General features: G+C 42.8%; 1 protein-coding gene, 1 long non-coding RNA gene and 1 pseudogene across 3 annotated transcripts in view; 1 reads left to right on the top strand and 2 right to left on the bottom strand.

Moving 5' to 3' along the window:
• Positions 1-168: 168 nt before the first annotated feature.
• LOC123102101 (uncharacterized) lies at positions 169-2,448 on the top strand. The gene is made up of 4 exons (XR_006448746.1): positions 169-470; positions 594-670; positions 862-988; positions 2,157-2,448. It is a non-coding gene; the product is annotated as an uncharacterized lncRNA (long non-coding RNA).
• A 929-nt stretch (positions 2,449-3,377) lies between these two features.
• LOC123102100 (tubulin-folding cofactor A) lies at positions 3,378-5,521 on the bottom strand. The gene is made up of 4 exons (XM_044523385.1): positions 5,327-5,521; positions 4,993-5,170; positions 3,761-3,847; positions 3,378-3,667 (listed from the first exon to the last, which is right to left on the bottom strand). Exons 2-4 carry the CDS (start codon positions 5,143-5,145, stop codon positions 3,563-3,565), a joined length of 345 nt encoding a protein of 114 aa, XP_044379320.1. The 5' UTR covers positions 5,146-5,170; positions 5,327-5,521; the 3' UTR covers positions 3,378-3,562.
• Positions 5,522-9,617: 4,096 nt separating this feature from the next.
• LOC123102099 (K(+) efflux antiporter 3, chloroplastic-like) overlaps positions 9,618-13,315 on the bottom strand; it is a 5,985-nt pseudogene continuing 2,287 nt past the window's right edge. The window contains exons 6-18 of the transcript XR_006448745.1: positions 13,188-13,256; positions 13,023-13,073; positions 12,568-12,681; positions 12,367-12,468; positions 12,146-12,280; positions 11,783-11,964; positions 11,557-11,695; positions 11,402-11,473; positions 11,219-11,320; positions 10,969-11,130; positions 10,767-10,856; positions 10,501-10,662; positions 9,618-10,378 (exon numbers count right to left, since the gene is read on the bottom strand). The product of XR_006448745.1 is annotated as a K(+) efflux antiporter 3, chloroplastic-like (transcript). The remainder of the gene's footprint in view (positions 10,379-10,500; positions 10,663-10,766; positions 10,857-10,968; positions 11,131-11,218; positions 11,321-11,401; positions 11,474-11,556; positions 11,696-11,782; positions 11,965-12,145; positions 12,281-12,366; positions 12,469-12,567; positions 12,682-13,022; positions 13,074-13,187; positions 13,257-13,315) is intronic.

The raw sequence follows: 13,315 nt of genomic DNA, 5'->3' as shown, positions 1-13,315 counted from the left end.
GCCAACTTTGACCGATATGAGAGCAACTACAATAGAAAACAGCCTTGTGGTAGAAGAATAGAAAAATTCATCCTGGACCGTCAAATCGAAGATGGATGGCCCGTATTCTAGTGTGGATCTGTGCGCTCTTCTTTGCAGAATAGTCCCTTAGTTCTGTTTTTTTTTTTTTTTGCTTCGATCTCCTCTCTTCTTTTGACCTGTCATCCCCTTCTTCCTTCCGATGTGAGCAGCGGCGGCCAAGGCTCGAAAAAAAATCCCCAATCCTAAAGGCAAGCCCATCTCCCTCTAGCTTGCCAATGACGACGGGGGTGTAGATCCTGTACCTAGATCGGCGACCTTGGCCACTGTAGGCACCGTTCCATCTCCGCCCCAACGAATCTAGGTCGTCTCGCCGGCGGCGGTCGCCGGTCGGGCTGCCCGGGCGGACCTCTTCTGTGCTGCGCTGCGACACTGGGCGAGCAAATCTCCAGGTATCGTTCTCCGACGTCTAGAGGACAACCTCGATCTACCATGTTCTTACCCCATCGAGTCATTGTCCACATGTGGCTTCTCGATCTACTATTTTTCTTGCCTCATCCAGCCATTCTCCACAGGTAGCCCGCCTACCCCCATGCCTAGCTCGGACATCTGCTGATGGCAAAGAACAGACCTCGGGTCTTCAGGAATGCAGGTTTGCCATGCACCAAAATGGTTCTTTCAATTGAGATGAAATTAGGAAAACAGTACAATCAGCCACATTGCCCTTCTTCTTGTTCCATCATATAAGTATCTTGAGCTTTGGTGCGCACCTTATTAAACATGATCCATTATATGAAGTTCTAGAAAACGTTGTTACTGACCCATTCTGGTTGTTGTGATAAGGAAATCACACTTGATTATTTTCAGGACCTCTGGAGACCCCTGCCACATGTGATCGAATGTAGATGAAAAGAGCGTAAAAACTAATAGAATGGAGTACCATTTCTGGGAATAAATGATCATTCAATGGGTAAGTATCTTCTTGTTGGATCTATGGTTATTTTTTCTTATTCCCAGAAAGCTTTCTATATTTGAGTTAAGATTTCGTCATACATGAACAAACAGGGAGAAAATATTTTCAGTTGGCTTGAACCAAAAGATGCTGATGCATATTCTTTCTTCTATCGCCTGTAGCCGAGGATAGTACAACGATTGTACCGCAACCTCACTCCTCAAACTCGCTGACTCGTTTTGTAGCTAGCCCTGACCTCTGTAGTTTAACTAGCAGCAGAGCACCTCTGTAGTTTAACTAGCAGCAGAGCACCTGGCCTGTGTAGCAGCCATTCGAATATTCTGCTATCACTTGTTGCGTGCCTGCCCCAACAACATAACAGAAGCAAGTATATATCCTCTTTGTTAACATGTATATAGGTCAGATCGTTTGATGTATTGCTGTTGTTGTACAGAAAAATCATGTTGCCGATCCATTGCTTGAGGAATTTGATGATTTGGGCTTTATTTTAAGCAGAGGCAAATGTTTTCCGTTAGTTAATCTGATGTACTAGTATTAGTAGTCAAGGATGAACTTGATAGCAAGGAAATCAAAACAAGGACAAGAATTCTTTCTGCCAAATTAACCCACCACGTGCTAAGCAGTGAGTCCATGAGTACCAACACGTGCACATCTAGCTACCTCTAGCTAATGGGAAATTAGCAAAAAAGTGAGCCGTGTAACTAGAGAACAAACAACAACCATTCAAAGATTAGCAGCAGCCATCGCGAGAAGATTAACAGGTGAGTGAGCAAAGGGACAAGAAGGTGCCGTCGTGGTCGGGCATCGTTTTGCTTTAGTGAAACAATTTTGTTAGCTCTTTGCTCTTTTCCTCATTTGGTTGTAATAACACTCTGATTGTAAAATAAAGGCAAAAAATTTACCTCTTTGTATGCAAGAAATAAGCTCTCCCCTGTATGGCAGAATTTATACCTGACCAAATTGTTATTGCAAGTTTAGTGATGATATTAAGTGAAGTGTACAAATGACTATGCAGCATACAGTTCTCTTCCTGCTAGTCAAATGATATTATTAATGCATACTCATTAGATTAGCTCAGGAGCAAATATTTTTAAGTACGGATGTGTGATACATACATGGTCTTGTGCTCAAACTGATTCCTATATGTTTGATGTCATCTTTCCAGCACATAAAACTTGATGAGCAAGAAGCACGAGCACCGGAGGCAAGCGCTACAACTTTTCTATTCTCTGCATTCAAGATAGCACAACACTAGAAATGTCCATGCCATGTTATGTATTGCATGTCTCTTGTGTATCTTCTGCTGCTCCAGATTGATAATGTACTCGACATTAGTGAGTGAGATGGTCCAGACTCTAGAGTGACATGTACTCAAATATTTGTGCCTGAGATGGTTTCACATGTACTCAGATCTTTATGCCTGGGATGGTCTAATTAACTAGACGTGTTCTCAACTATTTATGTGTGGGATGGTCCAGTTTCACATCTACTCAGATCTTCATGCCTGGGATGGTCTAACTTGACGTGTGCTCAACTATTTGTCTGGGATGGTTCAGTTTGACATATACTTGAATGAGATGGCATAAATTTAATGTGTTTACAGATATTGTGATGGATATTGGCAAAAAAAATTAGGTGCCAGCATGTTCAATTTTTGCTTGTAGAAGCCATTATTTGTACTCAAGTATACATGCAACAGATATGTGCAAAGATGAGGCCTCAACGTTGAGAGGATTTGAAAATTTGTCTTATTTACCGAGGACAAAACGATTAAATATGAGAAAGTTGAGGTGATTACTATAAAAAATGTGTTTTATATCTACATATTAGCAGGGGGTTTTCCATAAAATGTCCATGAAGTGGACTGGGATATCTCCACTAGAATATGGGCCATCCATCTTCGATCTGACGGTCCAGGATGGATTTTTCTATTCTTCTACCACAAGGTTGTTTTCTATTGTAGTTGCGCTATGCAGGGCCCTGACAAAGTTGCCCTTAAAATTGTAAATACGAGGGTTTCGCGTTTGCGTTTGCAGGGCCCCTTAAGGGATCTGCTCGGGCTCGTTTTTTCGACTGAAACTGCAAAAAACGGTTATTTTGCGGGTTTGACCACTTATGCGGGGTCTACTAGAGATACTCTTTCCCAAACATGAGGCGGGTGAGAACTAGCAAAACCATATACAAAGTTACATTGCATTGTCGTTCTGAATCAGAGGGGAAAACTGAAGAAATCTACGTATTGCAGGAAATGTATACAAGGCCCACGATGAGCCCCCCCTCGGGCTACATCAAAGCATGAAAGATAATGACCCCAATAACTAAAAACAAGCAGCAACAAGCAACATCATCCGATACTCAAATGGAACAACGCCAACAACATGCAGCATTTCCAGCACACCATAAACGCCTAACCATATTCAGTGATATTACCAGTTGCACATCTCGAGACAGATCATGAGTCGTAATACATACAAGCTTTCGCGTCAACGTCATATGAAATGGGACTAACTTGTCGACAAGAGCAAGTCTGATAATGCATACTGACATTTCAGCGAAAAGGAAGTTGCGAGCTTAATCTTCAGCTTCTGTTGGCGTGTAGACAGCTTCAACTTCAGTGATTGTAGCCTCAGCCTCACCGATCTCAGTGCCTTGTTCATTTGACTCCTTCAACTCCGCCTGTGACAGGATAACCAAACATTTGTTCAAGTAGCTCAAGACAAGGTTTGTTGCAGAAAATTTCATATATAGGTAGAAATTCCTGCACAATACCAGAGTTGCTTTCAAGTCTGTCAGTGCAGCTTCAAGTCGCTTATGGCAGTCTGGGACCATCATCCTCGACTCAGCTAAAACATTTTCCTGCACATGTAGAAGGCATTAAGATAAGATGTACTACCAGGATCTTCACATTGATAAAGTGACTTGGAAGAGGAGCAGGGAGACCAATAACTAAGTGCTCCCGTTGCATGTCCAAAAACGGACCCTAAGATGTCGATGCAGGTATGAGATCAATCAATATGAAACAACTATCTTTTCCAATCCCAATTACATCAAAACCAATTTCATAACTCATCAAGCATATGTATGCCTTAAATATCTTGCCATGTCTGATAATACTAATAGCTATATGTAAAACCCAGAAGAATGTGAACACGGTAGTACTCTGAAGAATGCATATGCCACTTGTTCATTCAATACGCAATTCTGCTTCTGAGTTAGAACTCTTTCCATTCTGATGCTCTATACAGTGCCTTACATCTAGTAAAAATTTGACAAATGTAATTGTTTTTTAACATAAAAAATCTTGGCTGAAGGAAAGATAGGTTTTATATCAAGCAATCCACATGGACTGAGCGCAAAGAAACAGAAATGGGTAATCCACATTCAAAGAGCCACAAGAGACGATACATGCTGAATTTTTTTATGCCGGGCCTTAAGGATAAATAACTGGGATGGACTAGAAGCAGAGACCTGACGTTCCAACCAACATAAAACCATTACATAGGCTGCATTGACAGAAGTTAGCAGTAATATCATGGATACCCAGCCGTAACAATGCACAGATTACTATGTACCAACCAACCAACCAACCAATCAGAGTAACAGTTGACAAACATCAAAATGTTACTCAGGCCAACCAACCAATCCTCAAGGCTTCACATGGTAGATCCCTCTACACTTATCCACAACAAGTTCAATGACATGCCATTCTAATAACAAAATTTATTTTAGGAAATCAATAACAGAATATGTGATTGGCCTGCCCATTTTACCAAGAACTGATTAATTAGTGGCCATATGACACAAATAACTACCCAGCAAGCAAGTAGTGACTAGATCAGCATCCATAAACTAATGAAACCATGCTCCAAGGGACCATTCTAAGGATAACTAACATATGATCCTACTATTACCAGTAAGTGCTATACATGGTCGGTAATTGTGTTGTTAATTAAACAAGAAGAACTGTAAGCAGAACTGCTGAATGAGAGATCTTGAGTCACCTGCTGCTTGAGATCATAGGGGTCGGCGCCCTTCTCCTTCATGTCGGCGGTCTTGGCGGCCTCCTTCTCCACCTCCTTCTCGTAGGAGCGCAGCTCCTTGACGATCCTCTTGCACGTGGACGTCTTGATCTTCAGGTTCCTCAGGGTCGCCATTCCGAGATGCGACGAGGGCCGGGATCTGGATGGCGCACCGACACACCCAAAAAATCGCGGAGGTTAGTTCGGGTTCAAGTAGTCACTGGATTGAGATCCAATCCAATGATTCGGCGCTCTTTTTCTCCTCGTCAAGCTAAGAATCTAGCATGGGGTAGGGAAGAAGGGTGGGGGAGCTCACCTTGCTCTGGTTGCAGCGTGGCCGACGGAGAGGCGGCTGGCAGGGGGGCTTGACGGTGGTGGCGGTCCTCCTGTTCCGGTATGGATCGGCGGTGGCTCGGCCGGGGAGGGGGAGGGGGAGGGGGGTGAGGCAGGGTGGCCGGAGATGGCGGCGGCGGCTTGGTCGGGGCGAGGAAATGGGCTGCGGGATGAGGGGGTGAAGGAAATTGTGAAGGGGGTCTAAATAATATACATGGCATTGTTTTTTTTTCATTTTTGAGAAAATATGGCATTCTTTTTTTGGGAGGGGTGGGATTAGAAATTCGCGGTGCAATTTTTTTGCTTTTACAAACCCGGTGTAGGTTTCTGTTGTTTGCTTGGGCTTATGCTTCTAGGAACCTAGAAGCACCAAAAGACGAAGCTCATATCTGTAGGCGTCGCTAGAGCAACGACGACGGGGTGATGGTGGAAAACAGCCATGCTAGAGTGACCCAAGATCGGTGACGCTGGCGAAGCCTAGGGTGCAGGACATTGCCATAAGTGGTCATGGATAAGGGGATCGTTATAGCCCCTCGAGCCTAGATGAATGCATATGCCCCATTGGCGGGAATTGCCAAAGGGGCTAAGTGCAAGGTTGCGGCATTGGGGGAACCTAGGAGTCAATGTGTGTGTGAAAAAAGGTTAACATAAAAGCGGGGGTGAGATGGTTGAGCCTGAGGCTGGGACGATGCTAACAGAAGCTGCATCATCAGAGGAGGCAAGCATGATGGAAGAATGCGGGTGTGGTTCTAGAGGCAAAGGAAAAGATAGGCGTGCAGGGAATATAATCTTGATGGAAAGAAAAGGGCAAGTTGGAACGGTTGGATCAAAATTCAATGGTTATGTGACCTTATTATTACTATAGGTGCATGCTAGGCGTCCGATGGGGTGGGGTTGCCCACCTCACAGACCATCTGATAGACCTTTTTTTCGAAAAGGGGGACTCTCCGGCCTCTGCATCAGAATGATGCATACGACCATCTTATTAACCAAATAAAGAAGTGCCAACAAGGTTCCAAAGTCTTCAAAAATAATGAATAGCAAAGAAAGCTCACATAGAGCTAAAAAGAGGCTAGAAACACCAACTAGCCATGAACAGACGCCACAACCGGCTGGCTAAAGCTAGGTAGGTAAACTAAATGACTATCCTATTACATGACCGCCATCCAAACCGGTTAAAGATATCCCGAGCTACCATCTCCCAGCGGAAAGATCCAGTAACCAAATGCTCTCTGGCCTCCGTCGGGGTGAGTAGCGACCACGAACGGATCAATGCCGTAGATCGGAATATAACCTGCAAAAATTGGATACATGATATTCTGTTAAAAACCAAATCATTTCTGCAAGTCCAGATAGTCCACAGCAAAGCGCAAACTCCAACCCGAATGTGTCCCGCTAAGTCAGGCTCAATCCCATTAAGCCATGTCCCAAATAACACGTTAACAGAATTCGGTTGATTGATATTAAAAGCAATGTGGACTGTCTGCCAAAGCACTTTGGCCAACGGGCGATCAAAAAAAAGGTGCTTGATTGTCTCATCCCGATCACAGAAACTACACCTAGTAGGTCCTGTCCAATTACGCTTTATCAAGTTGTCCTTGGTTAAAATAATTTGTTTATACACAAACCACATAAACACTTTTATTTTCAAAGGAACTTTGACATCCCAAACATGCTTGGAGGTAGGAATGAAGTTCGAATTAATAACATCAATATACATTGATTTAACAATGAATACTCCAGACTTAGTCAATTTCCAGTGTAATTCATCGGGTTGTTGAAAAATCTGGACCTCCATCAATCTCCTAACTAGACGGAGCCATTCTTCCCAACGATTTCCCGCTAGCGTCCGCCGGAACCAAATATTAAGGGGGATAGATTGAAATACCGATGCGACGAACACCTCTCGTCGTTGAACGATGCGGTACAAAGACGGATATTGAATGGCCAAGGGTGTCTCGCCGAGCCAAGTATCCTCCCAGAAACGTGTACTAGTGCCGTTTCCAATAACAAACTTCATCCTATTAAACAGAGATTGTTTGACTTTCATCAGACCTTTCCAGAAAGGTGAATCTGTCGGCCTAACTGTAACTTGGGACAAAGTTTTTGTCTGGAGGTACTTGCTACGAAGGATTTGAGCCCACATGGCATCATTCTCCGTAGAGAGCTTCCACAGCCACTTGCTAAGAAGGCATCTGTTCTTAACTTCTAGATTCTCAATACCGAGGCCCCCTTGGTCTTTCGGTCTACAAATGATATCCCATTTAGCGAGCCGATATTTTCTTTTAAGCTCATCACCCTGCCAAAGGAAACGCGATCGATAGAAGTCCAGTCTCTTCCTAACACCAACTGGTACCTCAAAGAACGATAGGAGAAACATAGGCATGCTCGTGAGCACCGAATTTATTAGGATTAATCGGCCTCCATAGGACATGAGCTTACCCTTCTAGCAACTCGGTTTCTTCTCAAATCGGTCCTCGATGCACTTCCACTCTCTGTTTGTCAGCCTATGATGGTGGATGGGAATACCTAGGTAAGAGAAGGGTAACTCTCCCAATTCGCACCCAAACAATTGCCTATAAGCCTCCTGTTCGTCTTTGGCTCTACCAAAACAAAACAGCTCGCTCTTATGAAAGTTGATCTTTAACCCGGTCAATTGTTCAAATAGGCATAACACAAGCTTCATATTTCTCGCCTTGGCCAAGTCATGCTCCATAAAGATAATTGTATCATCAGCGTACTGAAGGATGGATACACCTCCATCAACAAGATGAGGTATCAAACCACCTACTTGACCATGTTCCTTAGCCCTTCCTATCAAAATTGCTAACATATCCACCACAATGTTAAACAAGATAGGGGACATCGGATCTCCTTGTCTTAGGCCTTTATGTGTCTGAAAGTAATGACATGTGTCATCATTAACTTTAATTCCCACACTACCTTTTTGCGTAAATGATTCAACCTGGCGGCGCCAAGCTTCATCAAATCCTTTCATACGCAATGACTGTTGGAGGAATGGCCATTTGACCTTATCGTACGCTTTCTCGAAATCCACGTTAAAAATTACTCCATCTAACTTTTTGGAGTGGATTTCATGGAGCATTTCATGCAAGACGACTACCCCTTCAAGGATATTTATGTCTGGCATGAAAGCAGTTTGGGACTGTTGTATCACAGAATGCGCAATCTGTGTGAGCCTATTAGTCCCGACCTTGGTGAAAATTTTGAAACTAACATTGAGGAGACAGATCGGCCTGAATTGCTCAATTCTCACAGCCTCCGTTTTCTTAGGAAGCAGTGTGATAGTTCCAAAATTCAAGTGAAATAATTGAAGCTGTCCAGCGAACAGATCATTGAACATAGGTAGCAAATCCCCCTTAATAATGTGCCAGCACTTTTTATAGAACTCGGTCGGGAATCCATCCGGACCGGGAGCCTTATTGTTTTTCATCTGTGCAATAGCATCAAACACCTCCTTCTCTGAGAACGGGGCAACCAGAATATCATTTTCGGCAGCTGATAACTGAGGCACATCCTCAGTCCTGGACTCGTCGAGGGACACACAATTATCCTCCGGAGGTCCAAATAACTGCTTATAATACTCGGTAATATATGTTTTTAGGTTATCCTGTCCTAAAGTAGTGCCCTCATCTTGACCATCTGATAGACCTAATCACCATATTATGTCAGCTGGCATTCGAACATCAAACACCGGCAACAAAACAAAATTGTATGTGCGCACCACAAATGCAACGTTTGTTTTCACGGCATGTCCAAAGACATGCGAAAATATGACAACATTTCAAACCTATCATGTAACATTGTTTGTGTTTCTATGCAATGAATCATTGAGAAAATTGATTAGAACATATGCAACATGGAAACAGAAGTACGCAACAACATGAAAACAGCTTTGAAACATGAAATGACATTAGCAGAAGACACCTAGAATTATTGCAGCATACCACATGTGTGTATGCGATAAAACATAGACAACCTTGCCACATATCGACACTTCCTTTTTAGTCGTCTGCAGTCTGCTGCGGGCAGGTCTAACCTTTTGTTAGTTTGTCAGACCCTCCGGCCTTCCATGCCTGCAGAGGTTAACTATGTTTTCTAATATAAAAAATCCATTATTTTTATTTTCATTATTAATAATGCATGGCACTTCTTCAAATCTACTAGCGAGTAGCAAGATCTGAACTCCTTAGTTCCTGATCTTTTACTCCTGCTGCTATCAATACAAAGAGCCGAGCAGGCAATGCTTCAGGTTCATTCAGAAAGTTCAACTTGTCGCGGCGAGGACAAACCGTTTGGTCCAGTATTATTATACACTCACTAGTTTCTGCATGTGCGCATGTACATGATTTTTTTTACAGGAATTATTTGGCCTACGGTCCTAGTTGTATACAACAGACACAAATCAGAGAAATGTGATACAAATAATTATCTAGCCATACAGGTTACTTCTGCTTGCACAAATCACCCTGCCAATAATGCTTTTCAGGGATTCTGAAATGTTGATGCTTCAATTTCTAAATGCCCGCCGCAAATTCCAATCACGGCTGTAAATCTCAATATGCCCGAATTGACATTTCCGGTTTCAATTTGCGAGCTGCAAATCTCAGCTCGCACGACGCAGTGCAAACGTCGTGTCCACAGATTGTGTGCCTCCAAGTTTCGGCGCTTCAGTCTCCAGATGTGCTGTACAATGAGAGCTATTACCTATGAGGAAACCACAAGTTCAGTGCCTTCGCTTCAGACTGCGCCTTGGTTTTACAGAAACTGGTCTGGTCCGTCATCTCCTTGCTTCCGCTGGAGGCTCCACCGTTTCCTCGCCGTCAGCGGTTTCCAGGAGACAATATTTCACACCGTCTTCAGATTCGTTTTTGTTGTTCAAATTAGGCATGGGATTATCCGGAGTCGTTTTCATCACCCGTACCTCCGGACGACTGCTTAGACCTAGCGATTGCTCCCGGGGAATCATTCCGGAACCGTTCCCATTGGACTCAACCAAGTCCGATACCCTAACCTGCAACAGGTATTTTATTCAGGTCATATGGGGAAGTGAAGCAGCACCATGAAAATAAGAACTACTAATCTGTAGGGAGTGTAATATTAGAGTCGGTTTTGAGCACTAATGATTTTATGAACCTGAAGTGACTCCATGGTAGTAGTTTCACGAGACTCGACGTTGTTGAGTGCCTCCTGAGCTTGTAACTCCATCGAGTCCCTCACAAGCTTACTCAGGAAAGATACATCATCAGACATGACACCCAGCCCTTTCATAAGCATCGAGCCGAGTTGCAAGCTAGTCTGCAGGAAGGGATCAACAAAACAAAAGAGTTGATGCAAATTTTTGTTACATATATCCATACATGAGGAGCTTCTCAGTCGATGCAAACGTGTTCCTATATTACCTCAGCATTTTCCAGAACAACATCTGTCGCACCTGCTTTCCTTAGATCCAACAAATGAGACATGTCTTGAGCCCTAACATACACGGGAACCTGGGAAAGCGAAAGGTATTATGAAAGCGTTCGTTTGTTCACAATGCATTTATAACAAGTACTATGTGCTAACTTGATAAATAAATCATGAGAAATGGATCATATATTTTACCGCAGGAAAAGCTTGTCGCAATCTGTCGACAGACTCGACTGTTTCTTCCTTCCCGGTATACATGATCATGACAGCTTTAGGAGAAGATATGCCAGCAGATTGCATAACGGCGGGGCGTGAACCATCTCCATATAACACTGGAAATCCTGATTTTCTGGCTGACTGGTAAGGAATGAAGGCAGATGCTTTAGTTTAACATATGTATGAAGACGCATCAACTATTAATACCAAATATTCTCTTAATGTCAACCTTTACAACAGCAGGATTTAGATCAAACGCGACATACGGCCATCCTTCTGTATCTCGCTCGAGCCCGAAAGATAATGGTGCAGCCAAAAACTTTGCAAGGACCTGTAAGAATATTACGAGGCATGTGATATAACAGTTCAGCTGGCCAGCTTTAACAACAAAGGAAAATATGATGTAATATACCTGTCCCATCTCTCCAAAGCCAAGAATGACAATAGGTTCAGTCGCACCATAATTTGCCTCCTCAGCTGGTTTCTGTAAAAGATTGCCTTAAGAATTCACGAAAATAGGCAACAACCATGACCGTTGTGAGTGTATAAGACATGGCAGTCACGTACTACTTCTTTTGTTTCAGATCTCTCATCAATGATTCCTGCTGCTTTTCTTCCAAGGTCATTCAGTAACGGAGTTAATGCCATTGACAGCACAACGACGATAATGAGCAGCTTATTCAGCTCAAGCGGTAGGACGCCAAGCCTGTTTCAATCAAGGTACCAAGGGCTGAAAACAAGATGTCTGAGAAGACAAGAACAATATAATGGAAGACTTGTAATAAAAACTGACCTGTTTGCCAAAGAAAATACCACGAACCCAAACTCCCCTCCTTGAGATAGCAGCAATCCTATCCTTACACTCTCTTGAAAAGTTAGTCCGACTCTTGTTGCTAATGCAGTAGTTATCAATGTCTTGATTGCAATAAGGCCAGCCAACAGCGATAGAACATTAGGCCACTCACGGATGAGAAGCTGCAATACAAGGAGAAAATACCAGGTGTGTTAATAAGAACCTGCAATATGTTCCACTGAAGAAGATAAATAATGGGGCAACATTACTTTCAAAGTGGTTTCTCTTTGATGTACTGCTAAGTTAGACACATGAGACATTAACTAATGTTCACCGATATAGATCATGGCAATGTTGTTTAACCTGCATGTCGATAGAAGTTCCTGTTGTCACAAAGAACAATCCAAGGAGCAAGCCTCTGAATGGTCTTATGTCAGCTTCTATTTGCGTACGGAAATTTGTTTCTGCAAGGAGGGCCCCAGCCAGAAAAGCACCTAGCTACATAGGACAGAAGTTCAACAATCAGCAAATAATAAAAACTGGAAGAGCATAATCTATATTTGACTTCAGAATTAAAAACTTACAGTGTCACTAAAGCCCAACCACTGGGTGAGAAGTGAGGTTCCTGAAACGGTGAGAAGGCAGAGGGCAACAAATGCTTCTGAGCTCCTCGACTCTGCAACAAACTGCAGGAAGGCTTAACCAATAATCATTTTATCGAACATCAAGAGCTGATTGAAAATAACATACAAGCTTGTATTCAGAAAATTTATAAAATAAAAGACCTCAAAGATGCGCCTGATGAGATATTTCCCTCCAAGTGAAAGTATGCCAAGTCCACCCAGTGCTTTTAAGCTTTCAGCTAGTAGCATAGGCCACACACTTTGCTCCACAACATTCTGCGATAAAATGCATAATAAATACTGATGATAGCCTAATATATAAAGCGGAAACTCATATGTTGGAAGTCAGAGCTGCATTTTCATGCTTAGAGACCAATACAGTAGTTCACTAGGTAGGGGAACATAACAAGAATAAATATTTGCAAACCATTTGCCAATATTACCTGGCTACTCGCTCACTAAGGCAAATCTCATGCAGTGAACATCTTCCAAGTTATTACACAGAATCCTTAAGTCCTCTTAGTTAGATTATGATGTGATGAGAAAGTCTATCAGGTTGATATTTTTCGAACAACTTTCATGCAGGCTAATATCTCAAGTGCTAACCTTTTGCATACCTGACTCTCTAGAACAGGGAGTATGACCAAGAGAGGAACAACGGCAATATCCTGTGTATCAGCAGAATACATACTGGAATTAATACACCATATACTCTTTGGAAAAAAGCTTTAAAATGGACCATTTGGAGAAAAGGAATGGGAAAGAGGGCTTCGGTTAATCACCTGGAGGAGGAGGATTCCCAGTGTGGCCGAACCAAATCTTGTTGCAAGCTCACCTTTCTCAGCAAGAAGCTGCATACAAAATCCACAAGCATTGCACGTTGTTATCTTGTGCAGATCCAAAAAAAGAG

The sequence above is a fragment of the Triticum aestivum genome, chromosome 5A, assembly GCF_018294505.1.
Source record: "Triticum aestivum cultivar Chinese Spring chromosome 5A, IWGSC CS RefSeq v2.1, whole genome shotgun sequence".
Classification (NCBI taxonomy): Eukaryota; Viridiplantae; Streptophyta; class Magnoliopsida; order Poales; family Poaceae; genus Triticum; species Triticum aestivum.
This window is presented reverse-complemented; position numbering and strand designations above follow the sequence as displayed.